General features: G+C 40.7%; 1 protein-coding gene across 1 annotated transcript in view; it reads right to left on the bottom strand.

Annotated features, from left to right (window-relative positions):
• Positions 1-683: 683 nt before the first annotated feature.
• LOC146780373 (hydroperoxide isomerase ALOXE3-like) overlaps positions 684-24,567 on the bottom strand; it is a 325,955-nt gene continuing 302,071 nt past the window's right edge. The window contains exons 11-14 of the mRNA XM_085638942.1: positions 4,338-4,459; positions 3,726-3,826; positions 2,723-2,893; positions 684-1,365 (exon numbers count right to left, since the gene is read on the bottom strand). Coding sequence (XP_085495068.1) covers positions 1,186-1,365; positions 2,723-2,893; positions 3,726-3,826; positions 4,338-4,459 — 574 coding nt within the window. The 3' untranslated portion in view covers positions 684-1,185. The remainder of the gene's footprint in view (positions 1,366-2,722; positions 2,894-3,725; positions 3,827-4,337; positions 4,460-24,567) is intronic.

The raw sequence follows: 24,567 nt of genomic DNA, 5'->3' as shown, positions 1-24,567 counted from the left end.
TGCCTTGACTGGGAGAAGGTGTGACCTACTCCTGACAGGATGGCCTGGGGGATGTGCTCACCAACTGTACAAGTTTTGCATGGGCATCCTCTGTCAAAGGCAGATGTAACTCACACATCGGCCTGGCCCTGCCATTATCCCAGTAGCCAGAGTGGAACCAAGCAAGTGAGGGGAAATCCTGTTTCAGAACCTAACTATATTGTCTGTTAATATCAAAGACATTAAGGTACTTTATTTCATAGATACATGAGTATCATTATGGTGAAGAGGCCAAAGTCAGATTGGGTACACAGAGTACTGCATTTTTATATGCATGTTTTTCTTGCAACAATGGTGATTATTGAATGGACAGACTCTGTATTATTATCGCATGTCTGGCGGTATGTAACTCCATTTGGATATGTGCTTGTATGCATTATCTTTGGCAAGGCTTGATTTCTTTTGCATTCTCCCTCAAGCACATTACTTGTCAATATGGTGACATTTGCATAGTCTTATTCTTGCTGGTGTGGTACTTACGTCCACCTGAATCTAGGATTTGTTATTGGGACCTTCGCCTCTTCACTCACTAAAGACCCAGAACAACATTTAACCCATCAATGGTCTACAGCAGTATGGCAACTGTATACAAGTACACATTTCTAAACAGTTCAAAGAAAAGGACACAATTTATGATGAAGTCCTAATTTGCAAAGCTTGTTTATTATAGACTCGTACAAGCAAGAATAGATAATCAGAGTGCCTACATTTGTATTCCACAATATTGTTTACTCAGTTATTTCTCTAATTGTGACAGGTCTGCATCATTTACATACATCACTTTCTCTCAGCGAATTAATGTTGCCTAAAACCTATTATGGGGCAACATGGAAATCTCTGGTTTCTTCATCTTTTAGGTTCTTCTAAGACAGATGTGTGAAAGATGCCAGATGTCAATTAAATCTTGTTTGGAAATAAAATGCCTTGCTTTCTGTGAAGGCTTCTCTCCCACTGCACTCGGCCTATTCCACAAACAGTCTGTTTCTGTTTTTAGCACCTGTAACACTGGGGCCCTTGAAGTGACCCCTCGCCAAGGTCCAGTGATGCTAATACTTGACTGGTCAGAATCTAGAACAGAGTGGGATGTGGGCCAGGATATACTGACTAGGGAAAAGCGTGGGATATTCTTGCAGGTTGCGTAGCTAGTTATATTGAGACGCTGTTCTCAACCACTTTGGGGTTCAGGTAGTTGTACTTGAGAGGCAGGGATGCGTTTCTGCTTTCAATCTCTGCAGAGATCTGGGACAGGCGTTCGTGGAAAGCCTTGATGTACCGTTTGGGTTCCTCCTCTGTAAAATGTTCATCCGGTAATGTGGTTAAAGGCCTCTTTAAAAACAAAATGATAAATACAATCACATAAATCAAGAGAATATATTAGGGAAGCTGTAAACAAAAGCAAGGAATGCTGGTGGACGTTTTCTAAGTGACCATGTAAGTTTAGAATAACCTAAACATGGATCAGCTTTACTTGTTTCCCTCACCTCCTTGTGCTTTTCAATGGTTCTCTTATGTTTTTGCTCCCTCTGTAAGAGATCACCACAACTCTGGGTCTATCCTAGGCCCACTACTATTTCCCTCTACACCAGCTCCTCTGATGACATCTCCAGTGGCTTCTCATATTGCCTTTACACTGATCACACAAATATTGTCCGTTCACATCCTCTACACATGAATCTGACTACTTCTCTACGAACAGATGTTGAACAGCTTTCATATCTCTCAATTAACTCCCCCTTCCCCAAAATTGAGGTTCTTTACTTTCTCTCCTCCTCCACATCGACATCCCGGTGTCCAATTCTATAGAGTTTCTTTCTAGACAATCTCATAGTCAGCCAGAAACACTGGGGTTCACTTTAACTCGTCTACTATAACAGACACTGCATCATGCGAACACATGTTCGAATATGAGAAAAATAGCCATGTCCCCTTTTTCACACCACGAAGATGAATTAATTCAGTAACAGTTTGTAAATTAGATTACCTGCTCAATGGCCACCCTCAAAAGCCTTTCTCCTCACTAGACAGCGTTCGGAATTGTGTCTGCAAAATATAACTCAACCTGCAAAAACACAAGCCCACCACTACCTTATGCACAAAGCTGGGAGGCTTTAGTCGAAAATTCAACCAATGACTCGCCTATTAAGCGGCCACAGTACCTCTCCAGACTAGCTTTCTAATGCAGTGCCCGGCTACGCTCCAGAAATTTACTATCAGAACTCGCTGGTTACACCCAAACCACCGTGTACAACATCTAGATTCTGATTGCCCCATTCTAGTCCACATCACTGGAACTCACTGCTTCCAAAGAATGGCCGACACTCATTGTTTCCAAAATCACTCTAAAATGCCACCTCATGAGTTTATTAAAAGAACAATTAAGGAAACACACTGTGCCAAAAATGTAAATGAGTCTACCTAGTTACTTTACCATGTATAATTGTATAATTGTTGGTGTGTTGCATTTGCTTTATCACAAAAGCAGCTGTTTTGCTCAAAACAGGAATCGCCTCTCTAGTTCATTTATTCCATCATACTGAATTATTTGTGTAACACCTTACAGAAGATAGTGTTGGACAAAATGTCATGCTAGTTATTTCTAAGTAAATAAGTCAAAAGGAGGTAGGTACTGTTTACCCACAACTTGGAGCTTCTAACATATGCAAAGAGAGAATGGAATGCTTACCATGTCACCGGGCTCCTCACTCAGGACCCTGACAGTCACAATTAAGGCGGTGGTAGTGCCCACCTCGGGCAAGATCTCGAGGACACGTTCCAGGGTCGCTGTGCCTTTGGTTTTGGGGGGAGGTTGGCGCATTGTGCCGGGACCGTTCGGCATCCAGGAGAGAAAATCAAACTACAGTGGCACAAACCCAAAAGAAAGAAAAAGCAACAGTTGAAAGTTGCAATTATTTCTATTAAATAGATTTACATAGATTTATATATGTCAGAGTGCTATATAAAAAACTATTTCACTTGAAAAGTCAACAAATGCTACATCACAAAATATCATTGTTAGACAGAAACAAAAATGCAGGGTAACCTCATTTGCTAGGTATCAAATCACCATTGTAGAGAAGATTGGAAAAGCATGTGTCTCAGTCAGGAGTCAGAATGTCAGCTAGAGTTTATATACAATGAATTGTTACAGACGAAGGGGTCATTATAAAAGGATATGAACACTGAGTCTTCTGCCTGAGGCATCCTTTCTCAGCGGGTAGTGTATCATTTTTCACATTGCCTGGTTACTAGGGTGCAATGGGGAAAAACACATGCGCAGTGACCCACCATGAGTAAAGGCTGCTCCGCTTGTCTACATTCAGATTTGTGCTCCTCTCCAAAGGGGCACCAGGCACATTAGTGAAGACTTTTGGTTCTAGGAAGTCTGGAACCTCCCCATCCATAGCAATGCCCTCCGGTAAATGTCTTGACCTCCTCAGGTAAACTAAGGTCACAAACTCACACTTTGCTCTACTGAGCCCCTTTTACTGATTTATGTATCTATGTATGTGGTATTTATATATCACACATCTAGTTTTGAGACAGTAAAGTACTGATACTGTGCCATTGCTTGTTCTCACAAACACCTTTTTAAGATGTATATGATGCAGATGGGTTTTCTAGACTCTTACATTCCCTTGGTTATTCTTCCCCAACACCTACAGTACTAGAAGCATATTCACAATTACCTGCCCACTGTTGACAGCAGCATGCTGAGCGGAACTTGTGAAAATCACCATAGTCAGATACTTGATCAATTCAGCACGGGTCTGCAGAGAAGATGGCACTCCTGAAAGAATTTGGGAAAACAATTTATGAAGATGCACAACCCATTTAACTGTGTCAGATCCTGTGCCTCATAGGCCAGCGGTAGGTAGGCCTACAGTTGTATGGTTGAAATATTATGTCTGCGGGGTATTTAATTTTGGCAAAGTTTCTGCAAGTTTACTATAGAGTGCTACAATCCAATAGCATTGACAGCATTATTGGAAGATCTTTCAGAGTTCTAGTACACTGACAAATGAATAGAATTATAGATAATATTGAGTTCTGAAACCAAAATATCCATTTTCATAGGATTTTAAACAATGAAGTACACAGATAAAATGAATCCCAAACTGTGTTCGAAACATTTTGTTACTTAACTTTGGAAGACAATTCAAGCATAAAAGTTCTTAAACTTTTTATTTCACAATCCGTCCCAATGTTTTGTGGTTCAGTTATCAAGCCATGATCAGTGAGAAGAATGTGAATGGGGAGGATGAACAAAAACACTTGGCAATGAGTTGAAGCAATCTTACCAGAGGATTTCCTTTCCAGGAAGCCTTCTTTGAAGATCTCCCTCACCCAGGCTTGAAGCTCTTGGTCTTTCTGGATGCTCTCATCACCCTTATAGTAGCAGTCCACAATACCAGACACATAGCTAAGAGGATGAGGAAATGGAGTAGTGTCAATGGGTAAAAAACAACATGGAACATTTCCAAATCAAGAGAGATTCAAGCTCTACCTCTTACTACAGAGAAAGTAAGTGTTGTTCATCTAACATTTATTTAGTATGTGTTTCTAAGTCAACTGTATAACAATAGTTCAACATATATCTCATGCAGAGATTTACATCTTTTAGCTTCAGCAGACAACCACATCTGATCACCTGTACATAAAGTAATTTTTTAATGCAGCCTGTTTTCCTCATAAGCAACATGGCTTCATTTAAGACTAAGTTTTTTTTTTAACGTTTAAAAGTTGACTGTGGTTTCCATGCACCACTGCTTATTCCCGAACACACTTACTTTTACAGTCACAAAAGGTAGTGAGATCCTGCTGGCCCCCTTCTACGTTGAGAATTACTCACCAGCTCAAGTCGGGAGTTTGTAATTTTTTAATAATTTGCAACTGGATATCAGTTATGTCATACCGATTGACTATTTTAAAAGGGACACCTACAACACATCCTTTCCAAACAGTGAATCAGTATGGGATAGTAATCGCATTTTAGGAGCCAGTAAAAGTTTACCAACTCCTAAAATGTGACTGAACTCAGGTTCAGAGTATTTGTAATTTTAAAATAGGTTTGCACATTTGCAGGAACTTCCCCAGTAGTGTACATGGTCATCACACCGCCACTCGATGCGACAGTGTTAATATGGCTTCTCTACATGTATACTGAATCAACAGCAGACACTTAGGGCCATATGTACGAAGCCATTTTGCACTTCCTAATGTGGTGAATTGCTATTTTAGCCTGTTAGAAATGCTAAATGGTGTTACTGTATTATGAGAGGCATATTCAATGATGCAATTTGCGATTTCCATCATGTAGAAATCGCTTTGTTTGTATTTCAAAATTGGAAATCGCAAATTAGTATTACCAAATTGCAAATCGCTAACACTATATACAAAGAATTTCTTAAATGTGATTATTCGCAAAATGTCCATTTAAGAAAAGCTCATAGCATCAATGTGTACCAGGTGGTAACAAGGTGCAAACGGTAAAAAGTCGCCCGAAATGTATTTAGCTTTTTCAGAATGGCAGCTCTGCATGTCTGGGCAAGGAGGATGAGGATTTTAGATGGTCGGTAAGGAAGGAGGAGAGGACAGGAGAGGATATTTAAGGTGAGGGTCACCCTGTTTGAGCAGACTAAGGAGGAGATTTGTGAAGTATAAACTGAGTAGTGAGGTAATTTTACATTTAATTGCTGAGTTACATCCTCAGCTACAAACTCCAATAGTTAGAAGCAATGCAGTCTCAACACATGTACAAGTAATGTGTTGTCTACACCTTTTAGCTTCTGACAGTTACCAGTGATTTATAGCAAGGGCAAGGGGAGTGCCACAAAGTGCATTTTCTATGTTCTTTCATAGGTTTCTGGACATCATGGTTGGCATAGTGAACCAATATGATTTTTTCCCAGCACTCCAAGATATACGACACACAAACCTAATGTTTTATCCGGTAGCACAGCTTCCAAATGTTGATGGTGTGTTGATGGCACACATATCGCTAGATTCCTCCGCAGCACAAATGACTCCTTTATGCTATGCCACTGTGGAATAAAAAACTGTCTCCTAGGGTGAATTTGGCAATTTGTTTTAGTTAGTAAGAGGATTGCAAACTCAATTCATACAGTTTTCAAAAGTGTGTTTGCCAAATAGTCTAATCGTTTCTCCTTCTCATATTATTTAAGGAGACAGTGCACATGCATTGCCTCCTCCTTGGATACTGACATCATAATTGCATCCAAGAACCAGAAGGTAAAGGCAGTAAAACAGGTCACATAAAACCACATGATTAATAATTGAACAGGCTTTTGGAATTCTCAAATCATGTTTTAGATGCCTACACATAACTGGTGGAGCACTACTCTACAGACCAGAGACCTGATGCAAAAACATTGCCATATGTGCCATTCGTCACAACCTAGCCATGAAGACGGGTCTTCGCAACGTCAATATAGAGCCAGAATCTGACTCAGATAATGATCTACCACCATTTGAGAATCAGCAGAATGGGACACAATCAGCAGAGGGTCGAGCGCAAATTGCAGAACACAGAACACTATTTTTAGGGTAAGTATGATGACAGCATCTAAGAAATACCCAACACACATGATGGTAATGTTTTTCCATTACTGAAAGATTACCTTTTATTCAGGTTGTAACAACGTATTGGTATTGTGTATCCTCAAGTGTATCCTTTAAGGATGTCATTGTTTAAACAAAGTAACAAAGTTTCAAAACACAAACAGCAAACTAGAATCATATATCCGAGTGTATGCAAAAGTCACATTTTACAACTTCTGGCGTTGGTTGCCTTCTCAGCAGGACTTGGCTGAGGAGTCAGGGGATGTATCTGTTCCAGATGTGTATCGGCGTGTTAGCCTTGTACAGCATCCATCTGGCAGAGATATGCCACTGAGGCTAGCACCGTCTTCACTTTCAGGTCGTAGTTCAATATTAGGGACAGACAGGTTATGTGTCTGAATGCTCTAAAGAGCTGTTGCCACTTTGACCAGCCCGTGTGCTACATCATGGCAGTAGTTCCCCATGTAATTTTGGATGTTCACATTTCTCCTGGAAAGAGTGGTGGTCATTACTGCAAATCAATTGATTGATTTTGTAAATACATCATAGCGTGTAATGTGCTGCCTTTGCCTGTGTCTTTGCATTCATTACTCCTTCTCAATGGCAGAAATCTCTTGACCTTTCTGCAATTGTAGGCATTGAACATGAAATGCTTTGCAGATGCCTATTCACTGTTTTTAGTCTGTTTGGCTTGCAGGCACTGCACTGTGATGATTGATCTCTCTAGGCCCAAAAATTTAGGACTGTCAGACATGTCAAAAACATTATACTTGTGAACTGTTTGTAGTTGGACTCTACATTGTCTTTGTGTCCAGTGTACAGAAGAAGAAGTGTTCCTGCCTTGTGTTTGCGCCTCTTCACCTTCCTTAAAATCTGGTACTGGTGCCATATTTACTCTCATAGCAGCTGAAGTAATGAGCGTGGAAGTAGCAATTGTAATGTCCTCAATATCCACTTGTCTGTCAATTGCTTCATCAGCCTCAATGGTTTCAGACACATCCTGGGTGTTATCCTTGGAAATGTATCTATATAGATATTGTAAATAAATGGTTACTAAGTTTGTATGATATTGTTGAAAGTGTGATTTATGTTTTTTTGACATGAAGATTATATGTAGGTGTGTAGTTTATTCATCCACACACTGTACACCATATCCCTTAGTTGCACTACAACACCCATAATGCATTGGTAAATTATAGCAAACATCTACATGAGCTTTTGGTAGCTAAGATGTTGTACATGAACACTATCAAGCAATATGTTATGGAAAAATGCATACAAGAAAATTATTTACCTTGACTGGAGCCTGCATGATTAGAGGTGTCAATGTCTGACACTCCCACAATTCTGTCAGGCTCAAGTGTCCCCTCACTAAGTGATTCCATTGGAGTGGGAGGAGTATGTTTGGATGGGCTGCCAACTGTGCCACGAGCCTCAGATATTCTGCTGGCCACCTTCTCTTTGGTATGGGATCTTAGGACATTTCAGCGTTTCCTTATTTCAGGTATGGTCCTCGGGTGACACCAAGGGGCATATGTATCAAACGATTTTTTAATCGCAAACGCTGCGATTCACAAAATAACAGTGTTTGCGATTAAAAAATCGGTAATCGGGATGTATGAGCCAAATCCCATCACAAAATTAAGGAAATTTAGCGATTTCTTAATTTTGCGTAAGCATTTAAGAAATCGCAAATTGCGATTTCTTAAATGATATGTAAAAAGCACCCAAGTTGTGCGAATTATCCTTAAGAAATCGCAAATAACCACCAACTTCCAGTTGGTGGTAATTTGCGATTTCCTTTCAAAAAGCACTTTTTTGAATTTTACAAAGTGCCACGTGGCGCTCATACATGCCCTTAGGGCATGTATGTGCACCATATGCACACACATGCTCATTTCAGGGGTGCATCAGGGTGTCATCATGACACCCTTGCACCTTTGAAATTATTCTCAAATTGCGATTAGCAAATTGCGATTCGCTATTTGAGAATTACTTCCCATTCATTCCTAAGGGTCTCCTGGCCCATAGAAATGAATGGGCAGGTATTCCTTAATTGCGATTTCACAATTTGCTAATCGCAATTAAGGAATTTTAAGAAAGCGCAAAAAGTTTGCAATTTTTTTAATACATCCCGTTTTGCAATTCTCAAATAGCGATTCTTTAAAAATCGCTATTTGAGAATCACAAATGGTGATGTTGATACATATGCCCCTAAGAGAGTTCACATTTCCAGGATGCTGTTGCAAATTTTGGTTTTCTGTGTCTCAGGTACAGAAAGTTATGCTTTGCCAAAGGACTGAGGAATGTGTGGCTCACATGGACCAGCGAACAGCTCCAGCACCTTATCAGAAAATGTAACTTTCTGCTGCCAAGGTCCTTTTCACCATCATCCTTACACATAGAGTTGTAGGGAAATGAGAATGTCACTGCCAGAAGTCAAACAGGAACACACCTTCCTTCCAGCATGTTCCTAGGCTCCTGAGTTGTGGCCACACCCTGTATTTCTAAACTTCCTTGTTCTTATATCATCATTATGCATCCCAAAAGTGACTTTTCCTTATTGAGATTTCCCCATGCATATGTTTTTCAAATAGGAAATGTACTAATTGTGATGGCGAATTTCACAGAATACTCTCCTACGTACATCTCATTTTGTGATTTCCGAATAGCGATTTCTATCAAATCGCTGTTTTGAAATCGCAAACAGTAACTTTCATACATATGGCCCTTAGTCTCTAGATTAGATAGACTGGGAACACCGGAATTAGGAATCTTGGTGCTTGGGCACCGGTAACCATCTGTAGCCAAATACGTGTATACTCCTTCATTGAGACTATCTCTCACCTCCTCTCTTCGTGGGCAGCAACTTATGGACTTGACATTGTTTGGGTGTAGGAATAAAAGAGAAGGTGCACAAAGAATTTGCTGTGAAAACTATGGTGAGCAGGCAACTCTCTTTCATCAACGAGCCTCCCTTACATTTAGCACAACTGCTCTCTGTCCTGCCTCAACACCCACTGCAGGCACATGTGCGAACGCCATCAGATGAGGGTTGTGAGAGCACCCCAATGAACCTGGTAAATTTTCATCAAGGGTGTTCTGTCCACGGGCATTGTCTTGAGTGGACAGCTCAGATAGTTGCTTTAAGAGAATTACTTAGTTCTTAAGAATCCTCTTAACCTGATTTCATTTCATGTTTCCTCCGTTTTTGGTTTTAGCTCATATGTCGTAATAAAGTACAATACTACTATAATATTAAAGACCCTTATCAACTCTTAGTCTTTTGGAAGACTTGTTTTGTGGTTGATAGTCCACTGCCAAGGGTTATATCAGTAATGAAAAGATTTTTGAGATTATGAATGTGGGGACAATTATTGTCTTAAAGACGAGAACCCTCACTCACCCAGAGGTGACATGCTTCATCCTTGGGTTCCCTCTTGCACACGGCGACCGCAAGGTACACAGTGTGGGCTACAACTCTCCCATATGAGAGGAGCGAGAGGTGTTTTAATCCTCTAAGTGAGTTTATATGTAGTACAGCTGTGAGCTGTGGGTTTTTGTAGTTTTCATAAGAGTAGCACATTGTTTCACAACTATCTTGCCAGTCTTTCAGACTATTCTTTTGACTGTGTTCGTTTAGAATGACGGAAAATACAGGACTGGCATTTGACGATAATATGGTACAAGCAATACTTCAAACACCTAGTATTCTGGACACACATATCTCACAAACTCTATCTAACATAGAAGAATGGACTAAACTTAGCAATGTTAAGAAACAACACGTGAGTACCATTTTACATGCAGCCATATTGACAGAGTATTTAAGAGGGAACATTGCTCCCCCTGTGTTAATTGTATCAAAGACTCCTAGACTCTTTCTTGATAATAAAGTGTTTGTAACCAACTGGTCCAAAATCGCTTGCCGTTGTACCAGAGATTGGCTGGTTCTGATAATAAATACAGCGAAAGAAACTGCTGATCTCTTGGTTATTGAGATACAGACTTTGGAAAATCAATTGACGTCTGGGATTCAAGTTACGGTTTATAAAAAGCGATTGGAAGACATTTCTAAAAATCTTAATGAAATCAAGGACGATCTAGTTAAGTTTAAGATCAACAAATTGAAGAAAGATCTAGATAGATTTAATTTGGAAAAAGTCTATCCATATACAGCGGAAGGTTACCAATCTGCCAAGAACAAGAAAATCAATAAGCGGGGTACCAGAGGTTGGTGCAAGGACACGGATGAATGGACCTCTAACTCTGAGGATTGGAGTGATTCAAAAGATTCTGATTCAGACTATATACCCAAGAGTTTTGGCAGGAGGGGAAGAGGACGTGGTTTTACTCATCCCTTCCCACAACAGTCAACATGGTGGCCACCTGAACCCTGGTCATATCCACCGCATCCCTTCAATCACTGCCCCCTGTTTGGAGGTCTAAATTATCTGGCTTTTTTTGGGCAGGACAGAGGGAGAAGAGGACGCAGGAGAGGCAATCGAGGCAGAACTATAAGCAATCCACAGCAAGTGCACTGAGATCCGACATTAGAACAGAGGATAACCAGGAGCATGACAGCATCAACAAGCGACCTGACGATATAATTGTGAATCTTAGTTCTAAATCCTGACAACAGTGGAACACTCTGTCTTGACTAAAGGTCTAGGATGTGTCCCCACCAAATATGGGGATGATTTTATGATTCACAAGGAATTGGCCGAATTTGTTTGTAAGGTGCGATTACATTCCTTTTTCTCTAAGCTGCCAAAAGATGACTTGATTTCTGTTCAGAATACGGGTTTAAAGAATAAATCCACCTTCCTTCCTACATCACAAAAAGTACCTTCAGAAGTTATCACCTTTGAGAAGGCGGAACTGAAATAATACGAATCCCATCTGAACTGTCCTAAGAAAACGTTTTGCATTATTTTGAAAGTGGAGAGTAAATGTATTGAAGAACTGGGAAATTATACCAGTATTACGATTAAACCGGCAGATAAAGGTGGTGCTACGGGTCTATTAGATACTGTGGTATGTCAAAATGAATGCTTGAGGCAACTGAATGATGCACGGTTCTATACCCGTATCCTGTAGGATCCCACCATAAGGTTACAACAACAAATCAAAATTCTTGTGGACGAGGCTAAGGATTAAGGCTGGATCACTAGGATTCAAGCTGATTTTTTGATTCAGAAACACCCTAAGGTGCCGGCGTTCTATATCCTTCCTAAAAATCATAAGGAGCAAAGACCTCCACCTGGCAGACCTATCGTGTCAGGAATAGGTTCTATTTTAGAACCTCTTTCTAAGTTTGTGGACCACCTTCTCAGACCAATTGTGGCAGACATGCCTTCCTATCTTCTAGATACGAAGCATGTTCTTGCCCTAATGGAAAGTGTACCATTCAATCCTTTGGAGAACGTCATGGTGACACATGACGTTGAGTCATTATACACCAACATTCCACAAAACAACACTTTAGATACCATTGAACTTCTGCTTGATCAATACCCACATGAAGATCTAACACCAAATAATTTTGTCATGCAATGTGCCAAGCTGGCCCTAAAAGAGAATTTTTTCAGCTTTGAAGAAGACTTGTATTGGCAAACTATGGGCATTTCAATGGGCAGCACCTGTGCCCCCAACATGCCTAATTTGTACCTGCATGGTTTTGAATCAAAATTCATATACTCAAGTAACACTCCCTTCAACCTACAACTATAATTATGGAGACGCTATGTAGATGACATTTTGGTCATCTGGGAGGGTGATCAAACATCGCTCAATGCTTTTTCAAGTTTGTTAAAATCCTGTGATGTGAATCTGAAGTTCACTGGTTAGGCTAGTACTACATCAGTCTCTTGCCTAGATCTACGATTGTATCCTCAAGATGGAAAAATATATACAGAACTATATCAGAAACCCATGTCACGGAATTCACTGCTTAGCTACTATAGTTTTCACCCGCAAGCCCTATTGACCAATCTTCCGATTGGCCAATTTTTGAGACTTCGCAGGAACTGTAGTGAATTGGAGTAGTACAAACAACATGCAACTAATTTGAGTAAAGACCTAGTTGCTGGAGCTTTTCTTACACAGCTGGTACGTAGAGCAGAAAAAAGAGCACATAATAACCATCAAGAAGCGCTACTGGAATCTTATGAAAAAGCTGAGAATAAGAGAATGGTTTGTGTCACAACATTTAGTAATTTGACAGACAATATTAAAAAAAACATCAACAAATCTTGGAATATTTTGAACACAGGAGAGGTATACTTGGAGAACCCTCTTTTTGCCTTAAAACGGAGCACACAAGACCGAGAATGACATTTCCACAAGCAAGACAGAGTATACTGTGGGGAGCACCGACAGTACTGGGACATTTCCCATGTGGGTCATGTTCGGTATGTCCATTTACAAAACATGTGACCCAATTGGACATGGGCTTACAAACACCCTGGCACCTGAATAAACATACCAATTTTAACACTAGCGGAGTGATCTATATGATTACGTGCCCTTGTTCATTGAAATACACAGGGATGACTACTTGCAAAGTGAAACACAGGATGGTGGAACATCGCAGTGCATTCAGATGTAAAAAAGCAAATAAACGCATGACTAGAAACTACATTGAGAAGGCCCATACTGAAGATGACCTGTCCTGGGGGATCATTGATAAACCTAGGTATGAGGTCAATATGGGGCCTCTAAAAAGAGTGTTGTTTCGGCGTGAACAGAGGTGGGTGTTCCGCACTAAAAGCCATATATTGCAGGATTGAATGAGGACATTCGTTGGTGTTCATTGTAATGACATCATGGAGAACAGGGAAGATTAGATACCAGGTGAGTCACATTTATGTCCTGTAGGTGACTTGTGTTAAGAAGAGGATACGTATATTTATTCCCGGAATGTAATATAGTGTGAAGGTTTTTTCATACCCCCTCTATAGATTGTCCTTATAGAGAAATGTATTTTTCAAGTACATTGACTATATCACATCTTATGACTGGACATACAAGCACAAATATATGTAAGACAGGATTATATAAGACTGTCATTATTGTATCATATTGTTAGAGACGACTGGAGGATTATGGGGTTACATTGACATAGATAATACCAGTTTTATGTGAGGGGATAGCATTGATTTGTTCTTGAGAAGATATTGGGATTAGCTGATATAGTACAGGGGGTTCTATGTTACTCGCAACCACATTTTCCATCTTGTATGTGGGTATATACGATTCTTCATTGACTAGTATTTCCTCCGTTTTCCTTACATCCTTTGTGGTTTTAGGCTGTATATCCCTTTGTACATATCATTTACTAAGGGTAGTTCACATCAATAATTAGTAGTGGCTTTGATCGTAAAGCAGATCGCAGTACAGGATATATCCGCTGTCTAGAAACTACAATTCCCATGTTTTTGTAGTTCTAGAAGTGGTGGCTGCTTGTAATTACATTGGCTGGTTTTCCGTTTTGTCCTTTATTTTTAATTTTCTTCACTTGCTCTGAAGATTGTATATCTTTGCACATGTATTAATAGCATTTATGTAGGCTATTTTGAAATATTGAATGTTAGAACTTTGGTGAAAAACTACGCTAATAGTTTAGTGGCGATACCGGAAGTTGTTTTTGCACTTCCGGTTCACTACATCCGACGTACAGTTTGTTTTTTATTGAGGACGTCATGATTCACTCATTCCCCTTCGGCCGTTACACCACTAGCGGAGGACTCGGGGAAAGTTAGTGAGTACATATTTGCGAGCGCTAGGGTATTGTAAGCCCCCCCCACCAACCCTCCCAACCCCGACCTCCCTCCCCTTTGTTATAACAGAGTCATGTTGAGATAGATGTTTAGTTGCTGCATGGATGGTGCGTTGACTTATGAGATGAGATAAGAGAGACCATATGGATCGCTATGGGACCTCGTAAACAATTATGACACAAGGTTTAATGTTTGACATCTATATTGTAAGGGTGGGATTCTCTTAGCATTGTAATTATGGACATCTGATGTGAAAGGCTATTAGGGATGAGCATATTCCCTTAGCTGATTATACTTGTATGTGCCTATGCGTTCTTTATGGTAGGTGTGTACATTGATGAGATTAACACACCCCTTGACCTTTAATGCATATGTCACTGTAAACTACGGAGTACGCATAATGTTGGGTACATTCTTTTGGAGTAAAGTAACTTGTGACCATATGATATGAAATCTTATAAGAATATAAGAATAGATGTGGAGATGTAGTAAGTTGTTATGTATTGTCTAATGCCAATTTTGCTGTTGTTACTTTAAGGTAACTTAGTAATGTAAGTGTTCTCTGTGACTCGGTCCGATTCTAGAATGTTGGTGTGATATTCAGATGAAGACTGAGTTACTGAAAGAACAAGTCGTGGGTCATCATTATCGGAATAAACTTCATTACTTTCTACCTAATCCAACGCTTCCGAAAGTTATTTGGATAAATCTCAAAGGAACCATTACTACATATTTTGGCGATGCACTGGGATTTGTTCGGGCAGAGCGCTTACGATTTTATGAATTGCGCTTAACCGAGAAATATTTGGAAGCAGAAAAAGATAAGGAAAAAGACCCACCGACTGCTGCCTCCTGCGCATGGCTAGATCAGTTTTCGAGCTTCGGCACTTGTGAGTACAGAGTGTATTTGGCCATCTGTTTCACGTCTTGCAATGTTTTTCATGCCTGTTGGCGGACTGTGGCATTTTTTGAATCCTGTTTTCTCGAGCGCATGCTTTCCTTGGGTTCGTGCTCACGCTCTAACTTCAAGCATCGGAAGTCTACTCATTATTGACACACCTCCTTTGAACACGTGGGTAATATGTCAACGCGTGATTGTTTCATCACGCTGTAGCGGCCATTTTGTACATATGGGACTGTTTCTATTTAAAGATACTTGTGCCATGTTATACTCTGAGATCCTTTTTTTTTTTTCTCGCTTTTTATTACGATCGAAGCCAGTTACTTTGGATATCTTACTAAGTAACCTAAAAAACAAAGCTTTATTTTGTTCAAGCTTTTTTTATTCATAATGGCTAATTCAAATGAAAGCATTTTGGCTCCACCATGTTTCTTGAAGGTTGCAGGTAAGCCACCTACTCCTTGGCACAAGTGGTTACGTGTGTTTACTAACTATTTGGAGGCAATAGACGCTCTTGAGTACTGTCCATCTAGAAAAAGGTCTATTTTGTTTAATCATCTGGGTGACGCCGGACAACAATTATTTGACAGTCTACCAACTGTCCAAAATCCATCATAAGATGATTCTTGGAATGTATGTTCTGAAGCGTTAGCTCGCTTGGGGAAGCAGTACAGAGATGAGCCCTCAATAATGGTTGAAAGACATGTTTTTTTTAAACGGAAGCAGTTAGCAGAAGAATCTATAGAGGATTATTTGGCAACATTAAGGGTTCTTGCCTCAAAATGCGAATTTGGTTCCTATTTGGATACTGCACTTCAAGATCAATTAGTATTTAATTGTTACAACAAAAAAATACAGGAACGCCTATTAACTTGTAAAAATCCAACTTTTGATTAAGTTATTATTATCGTTAAAAATTTTAGCTGAGACTTCTTGTGTATCCAACAACACCAATGTTATGAACATATCTTCCGATAGTAGTAACCAAATTGATGTTAATGCTTTTACCAATCGTTAAAAAATTGAGCGTAAACCTAACATCTTTTGTTACAGGTGTGGATCAAAATTTCATGTAGGTAATAATCCTAATTGTCCAGCTCAAGGCAAGAGATGTAATAATTGTAAAAAAATTGGTCATTTTTTCACTATGTGTAGATTACCTAGGGACAAAAGTAAAGTGAACTACATTTACACGGATTATGAAATTTGTGATGCTTTAAATGTGTCTTCTTTATCTGTACATATCAATTCCCTTGATGGTAAAAAAGTTAAAGGTCCTAATTGCAAGGTATTGATTGGTCAAATTGACATTGATGTAATGACTTATTCAGGTTCGCCAATCACTATCTTAGACGAGAAAACATTTTACAGGTTATGGCCAAACACAAAATTAATATCCACTGACGTGAATCCCAAAGCGTTTGGTGAATATGACATCATCATGCGCGGATATTTTAATGACACAATTAATTTTAAAGGAAGGGTCATCAACACAAAAGTTTATGTTGCATTGTATGGTAGAGACATCTTAGGATGGCGTGATCAAGCGGGTCTGGGAATACTGTTGAAACCTGGTCATCCTGAACCCGTGGTACTTGGTGATTTTCCGGTTTTATCTGTTGACGATAACAAAACACAAAATCCTATTCTTGGTAAATTGTTTGAGAAATACAAATCTGTGTTTGGTTCAGATGTTGACTTAGTCAAAAATTTTGAACACACTATAAAATTGAAGGAGGAAGTTTTTCCAGTTATTCAAAAAGTACGTCCTGTTCCACTCTCGGTTAGAGATGATCTCAAAAAAGACACCTTGATCAATTGTGTTCTCAAGATATTATTTGTTCTTTGGAATCATCAGAGTGGGTTTCTGCTGCAGTCGTGGCACGTAAGCACTCTGGCGATATTCGTCTATGTGCGGATTTGAGAAATCTCAATCGTAACATTGTTGTGGATGCACATCCTTTATCCAAAATTCATGTTATGCTTGCAAAGTTAGGTTGCAGCAAATTCTTTTCTACTATTGATTTATGCTCGGCGTATCACCAAATTCCTTTGTCTGTTAAATCTCAACCTCTAAAAACCTTTGTAATTCCATTTGGGGTTTACATGTATAAGAGACTTCCTTTTGGGTTAGCATCTGCTGCCAGTATATTTCAGAGATTGATGGACAAGATTTTTAACAATTGCTCGGGCATTTAAGCCTTTCAGGACGACATATTAGAGCACTCTGAATCATTAGAACAACATTACATTTTAATTGAAAAAGTTTTGCAAAACTTACAAACACATAGTATGACCGTCAATATTAACCCCTTGAGTGCCCATGACAAGATAGTCTCGTCATGGGCCGCGGTTGCGCTGTGCCCATGACGAGACTATCTCGTCATGAACCCCGCCCGCTATTTCAACGCCCGGCACAGGGCGGGGAAAGGGCGGGGCACACAAGGGGTTAAAAAATGCAATTTTCTGGCTCAGGACGTGGACTACTAGGGTCACAATCTATCAAGTGAAGGTAATAAACCCAAAAATTCATTACTGGTTGCAATCAAAAATGCACCTGCTCCCTCAGACAAGGATTCTTTTACAGCATTTCTCGGATTGAGTGAGTACTATGCTCGCTTCGTTCAAGGATATGCCCTTGTCGAACAGCCTCTCAGGAATTTGTTTAAAAAAATGAAAAATTTGACTGGTCTTCAGACACAAATGAAGACTTCACATCAGTTAAACAATTAATTGTCAATGCGCCTGCAATTAAACCATTCACATATGGTGTTCAAAGCATTATAACCGTTGATGCTAGTGCCAAAGGTCTCGGGGCTGTCTTGAGTCAGATTGTTAATGGACAAGAGTGCATGATAACTTTTGCTTCTCGTACATTGACTTCTGCTGAACTCAACTATAGTACCATTGAGCGCGAAGCGTTAGCTTGCACTTGGTCAGTTGAAAAATTTTGCATGTATATTTGGGGAACTAAATTTCAGCTATTTACAGACCATAAACCATTAATGTACATGCTTGGTGATAGTTCCTCCAACAAAGCATCTTCTCGGCTGGTGAGGTTATTAGCTAGACTTCAGGAATTCAATTTTGATATCAAGTATCTCCCTGGTGGTAAAAATATTCGAGCCGATTGCCTCACACGCATTCCTCTTCCTCACAGTCAAGGAAATCTTGATTCTGATGATGAGTTTGAATGTGTTTTTTCTGTCGGGGATGTCGTACAAAGCTACAAAATCACTCAGGAAGATTGGGTACAGAGTTTTGAGCAGGATGATTGCTTGCAGAATGTCAAAACGTTTCTAGTTAATGGTTGGCCTTTGGATCGGAGTCTATCTGTAGAAGAGGTTTTTTTCTCACAAATTGCTTCTGAATTATCCTGTTCCAATGATATTTTAATCCGGCAAGATAAATTTGTTCCTCCCAGAGGTATTAGGGACAAGATAATTTCTCTTGCTCATGAGGGACATCCAGGTACCACTGCTACTGTTAACAAAATTAAACAAATCTATCGGTGGCCTGGTATTGACAATCAAGTCAAAACTCATATTAACCAATGTCCTCAATGTCTTTGCTCCGACAAGCATTGGAAGTCTTCTAATTCTCCTCTTTATCCTGTTCAATGGTGTTCTGTAGATTATTCCGGTCCATTTTCTGTTTTCAATTCGGAAAAAAAGTATCTAATTGTGGCTGGAGATTATTTCTCAAAATGGATCTATTTTTCTTTTGTCAAAAACACAGATTCTGATACAGTCATTTTATTTTTGCAACGTTTATTTTTCACTGAAGGAACACCTGATGACATTTTAACTGATAATGGTTCTCATTTTACTGCTCATGATTTTAACTTGTTTTTAAGGAAATTAGATATCAAACATACCCTAGCTCCTTTGTACAGTCCATCTACAAATGGACTTGTTGAGCGTGCCATCCGGTTGTTAAAAGATGCTGTACAAACAGCTGTCAGTAGTGGTTTAAAAATTCCTTCTTTTTTATTCCAGAAAGTCTGGAACTACAATACCACACCACACACTACCACAGGAGTTTCACCTTTTATGTTGTTAAGAGGCCGGATACCAACTTCTAAACTTAATCCTTCATGGTTAATTGAGAAATCTTCTCATGCTCCTCTTGATTGGTATAAAGTAGATAAAGTAATTAAAAAACAAGACAGCTACAAACATGATTATGATAAATGCCTTTTCTCATTCCAGAACCCGCCATTGTACTTATCTGGGACTTGTGCTGGGACAGTCGGGCTGTTGGTGGGACTCGCGTTGTGGACGCTTGTTGTCTGGCTTGCTGCTCCCTCCTGCCGTTGCTGCTGCTGGGGATTCTAGTGGCTGCCGAGTGGGGGGAGCAGGACCACAACTCCCAGAATCCCCGGATTGGTTCCCGCCCCCACACACGCCCACGTCCGCGCCTGGAGGCGCCAAATACAAGCAGGCTTCCTGCGTGTCGCGGGACGCTCACGGCGGCGCCGGGCTAAGCCCGGGCAAAGGGCGGGCCCTCTTAGGCCAGAGGAGGTTGGGTTGGGTCAACCTCTTTTCAATTCGTGGCAATATATTGTCCATTCGATTTGCAAGGGTGGAGCGGGAAAGTTCACTTTCTGATTCGGATTGTTTTTTAAAAACAAGGGAGACTTTACTTGTCACTATTAACTTTTTAGTATGGCTAAAGTTAAGACCAAAACAAGCATTAGGGTGGCGGCCATGGGGACTCTTGCTGGTTATTTGAAACAGGTAGAAACGGTGGTTGCAAGGGAGATAGATATAATAGAGCGTAGATTGTCTTTGGATCCTATTAGACAAACAGTTTCTCCGTCCTTAACGGCCCCTATTGATGTTCCATCGGATTGCTCGCACCCCTATATGATTCCTAATGGATCAGTGGCAGCTGAGAGTCTCACGATATCTCCCGCCCCTTCATCAGTAACTAGTGTAGCCCCTTCCCCTATGGCCATATGTACTAGGCAGTTGAGGGCTGGATCACACATGGCAACTAATTGCAGTAAAACAGCCCCAGGGAAAAGGAAGGCTAAGAACATTCCACATGGTAGTCGGAAACAGGCAAAACAGCCAAGAAACAGTAAGTTCGCTTTTGGGTTGGATCAAAATGAAGTTATTGTTTCACATATAGACAATAAAGATGAGGATAAGGGGGAGGGAAGTAATGATTGCATTAACTTAGTTATTGAGCACAGTAGCGAGGGAAGTATGTTCGATCTTGTTAAGATTCTGGACGTACGTCTTAGGTCATTTACTTCGCCCCTAATGGCTAAGCTGGAACGAATAGAAGATCGACTAAAGGCAATTGAGAAACATCTTAATACTAAGTTTCCAGAGATGGGGCCAAGAACTTCGGCAGCTCACTCATTATGTGTAGCTACAGCCTCAGTTAACAACTTGTTGGACTCTATAATCACCCCATTCCAACAACTGGTATCGGTTCCCTTAGCGACTTGCCAGGGGGTAGGATTAAGTATTCCGCCTTTAGTGCCAAAAGTCACTGGAGCTACCCAGGGAGAGAAACAGGGTCCTCGGAGCCCAGTAGGGAGGCTAAGTCCTCTAACACAGTCCCCTAAGAGAGAATTGCCGTTACATCTACCAGCAGAGGCTTGTCCTTATACAATAATACTCGCCAAATTGAGGGTGGTAGAAACGAACATTGGACCTCACTAAAAAACAAGGCCCTCCATTACTTATCCAATAAAACAGTTTTGGGACAACATTTGGATAACAATTTCATGATGATTAGAAGGGTGCCGTGGGTGGGTAAGACCAAGAAAAGCTTAGACGGCAACTGTGTCGTCATAAGCTTTAGATCCCCCAGGCTGGTTGATGATATACCGAGGCAGGCTGGGTCAGTTAGATTCCAAGGTGAGTATGTAAATATACTCCCTTTGGGGTTCTTTTATCCCCCACATAACATCAGGCCAGTGTACAGTGACCCTTTTAAAGGGTGAGGTGCGTATGAATTTACCGTCCCGGTCCTTAATAGATTTGACACCCTCTCTAATTTGGGAGAAAATGAGTGACTAGGGATCCAAGACAATACTTTTTTCCCTGTCACCTCGGTTAGTGTTTCTACCGCACCTATACTAGTAAGAAATGTTTCCCATATTGTTGGGTGCGATCAAGGGCCCAGGGGTACAATCGTAAAGCTGGCAACGTGGAACGTTGCTGGTCTTAAAAACAAAATAGATGACCCAGCATTGAGGGAATTTGTTGGTCTGGGTGACATTATAGGTTTACAAGAAACCTGGGACACAGGGAATATCCTGACATTGGATGGTTATTCCAGTTATTGTATTCCGGCGGTCCCATCTAATAGGGGGTGGGCGAAGGTTGGCTTGGTCACCCTAATCTCAGCTACCATTCCCGATACCCATATTCAATTAGATACGGGATCAAGAAATTGTTTAGCAGTACAAATTTCCTTGAGTGGGGTGGGAGATGTTTTAATTATTAATTTTTATAATTCATATGATAGAGTCACCCCTACTGATCACCTGGCCATGTTAAATCTTTTTTTGACAGATTATAAGGAGGTCAATAAAAATGAAAGTTTCATTATAGTTATGGGAGACTTTAATATTCATGGTTGTCCTGATAAATGTTTGTCATTAGATCCATTAGGCCCAGCAGAGCAAGGAGAGACCCACTTTGAACATTCTGCACAGGGAGATCTCCTTGAATTCATTCTGGCGGACAATGGTCTGATGCTTCCTCCCATGCTGTATGAGGAGATACCCACCTTTAAAGGGAATGGCAACCACTCAGTGATTGACTATATCTTTGTTAGTTTAGCACTGGGAGACAGGATCTATGGATATTCGTCGGTTTGGTCACATTTTAGTGACCATAACCCAGTGGTCATTAGTGTTTCGGACCTGATCATAAAGCCTATGACAGTTAAAAATAGAATGGACAAATTTGATATTCGTCCAACAGATCAGGCCCGTAGGATTAGATGGAGCAGAGTCATACCGGGAGATTTTCATATCAACTTAATAAGGAAGGTAGGACCTGCGCTGGACACATGCCTGAATTTGGAAGCAGGGAATGAGGTGGTTTTAGAGGCTTACTCAAAAATGTGTACCCAGGTCTCAGCAGACCTTAGATGTACAGGGAAAGCTAAGGTTCCTGCTGAATTGGGGTGGTTTGACCATAATTGTTAGTCAGCTAATAAAAAGCTGAAGGCCGCCCTGAATTGTAAGCCAGTGAATAGGGCCATGGTGGCCTCATTAAGGAAAAATTATAACAAAGTGCTGGAAACAAGAAGAAAGAAGATCTGGGAGGATGCCTGGGAAGAGTTAACCTCCGTGGATGTGCTCAGGAACAGCGCCAAATTCTGGGCTGCTGTAAACAAACCTTTTTTCCATGCACATTGTAATGACCAATTAGATTGTGGTATTCAGGAACAGTTGTGGTGCTCTCATTTTAAGTCAGTCTATGAAGGGGAAAACTCTGAGGAGGGGAATACGTTTACCCCTATTTCTGAACCCTATACTTTAACGGTCACTGAAATTGAGGTGGCAGACGCTATCGGGAAGATGACGAGTAATAAGGCTCCGGGCCCCGATGGCGTTCCAGCTGACCTTTTTAAATCAGATCTCAAGACCTGGTCTATAGTTTTAACTAACATTTTTAATAGGGTATGTATTGTAGGTACTCCGGACACTTGGTCTGAATCTGTTATTATACCCATTTTTAAGAAAGGTAACAGAAGGGATCCCAGTTGTTATCTCCCTATTTCTCTCATTGACTCTGCGGTGAAGGTGCTGGGGAGAGTGGTACTAGGCAGAACAACTGCTTGGCTGGAGGATACATACACCCTTTCATGCCTGCAATATGGGTTTAGGAAGGGACGAGGGACTATAGATCAAAGCCTCAACCTCCATCTATTAATTGGAAAATACACTATTGCCAAAAGGGGTACGCTATACTTAGCTTTTATGGACCTTTCATCGGCTTTTGACCGAGTGAATAGGTCCAAACTTTGGGAATTGCTCCTCAAATTGGGCATAGATAAAAATATTGTGTATTTTCTTGCCGACCTACACAGGGACCTTACAGCCACAGTTAGATATGACCGCTTAGGTAACTGCACGGGCAAGATTGGGATCACTAATGGGGTGCGGCAGGGGTCTATTTTAGCCCCCTTGCTTTTTACCCTTTATATCAATGATTTGGCTGCAGTTCTCATGGAGGCGTGCAAAGACATCCCAAGGGCTGGCAAGTTTTATATCCCGGCATTATTATATGCGGACTATGCCACTTTAATAGCACGCACAGCAGTGGGGCTGAAATGTCTCTTAAACTCATTTGCCAATTTTATGAAAGCGCTGGCCTTAAGTGTGAACTTTTCGAAATCTCACGTAATGATTGTGGGTAACAAGCCCAAAAGTTTTAAAACTATGCACTGTGAAGGGAATGTTCTATCCAGGGTTTCCAGATTTCCATATCTGGGGGTCATTTTTGACGATAAGTCCACCTGGTTGCCCCAACTAGTTGCTAAACGTAATGCCTTTGCTAGGTCTACTCTAGCTGTTTTGGACTTTGCCCGTAAGTTAGTGGCGAAGCCTCTAGAGGCTGTGTTGAAAACTTATGATGCCAAATGTACCTCAATAGCTATGTATGGAGCTGAACTGTGGGGGTTTAAATATGTAAAGGCGTTGCAGGTCGCAGAGGATAAGTTTTTGAAATCTCTCTTATCCCTCCCCCAGTCAACATCTGGATATATTGTTCACCAAAAGTGCGGGGTAGAATATCTTGCAGACCGTAATAAATTAAGCAAAGGTTGGTCGCACACTGCTCGTCACACCAGCAAGTTGCCCCAAAGGACTGTGGTAGATGTAGTGGCGACGGCGGGTACGCCTATGCCACGATGTATAAAGAACAGTATGTGTTGCGTTAGCCATCCCTGGACACGTGTTTCGAGGTAGTTGCCTCTCGTCAGCAGGGAGCACATACTGTTTTCTTTTTACACATCGTGGCATAGGCGTACCCGCCGTCGCCACTACATTCATCACAGTCCTTTGGGGCAACTTGCTGGTGTGACGAGCAGTGTGCGACCAACTTGTGTTCAAATGATCTTGCAGACCGTATAGCCTTAGCCCCGCTATTAAAATGGATTTCAATATGGTTAAACCCTGATTTAGAGTTGAATCATTAAATTCTTAGGGATTGTTTAGCCCTTGATTATGGTAAAACTATCCCCTGGTTGAACTATACTAAAAAATTAACCATAGAATTGGGTCGTCCAGAA

Source organism: Triturus cristatus, chromosome 12 (assembly GCF_964204655.1).
Source record: "Triturus cristatus chromosome 12, aTriCri1.1, whole genome shotgun sequence".
NCBI lineage: Eukaryota > Metazoa > Chordata > Amphibia > Caudata > Salamandridae > Triturus > Triturus cristatus.
Note: the sequence above shows the minus strand (reverse complement) of the source record. Positions and strands in the feature narration are given on the sequence as shown.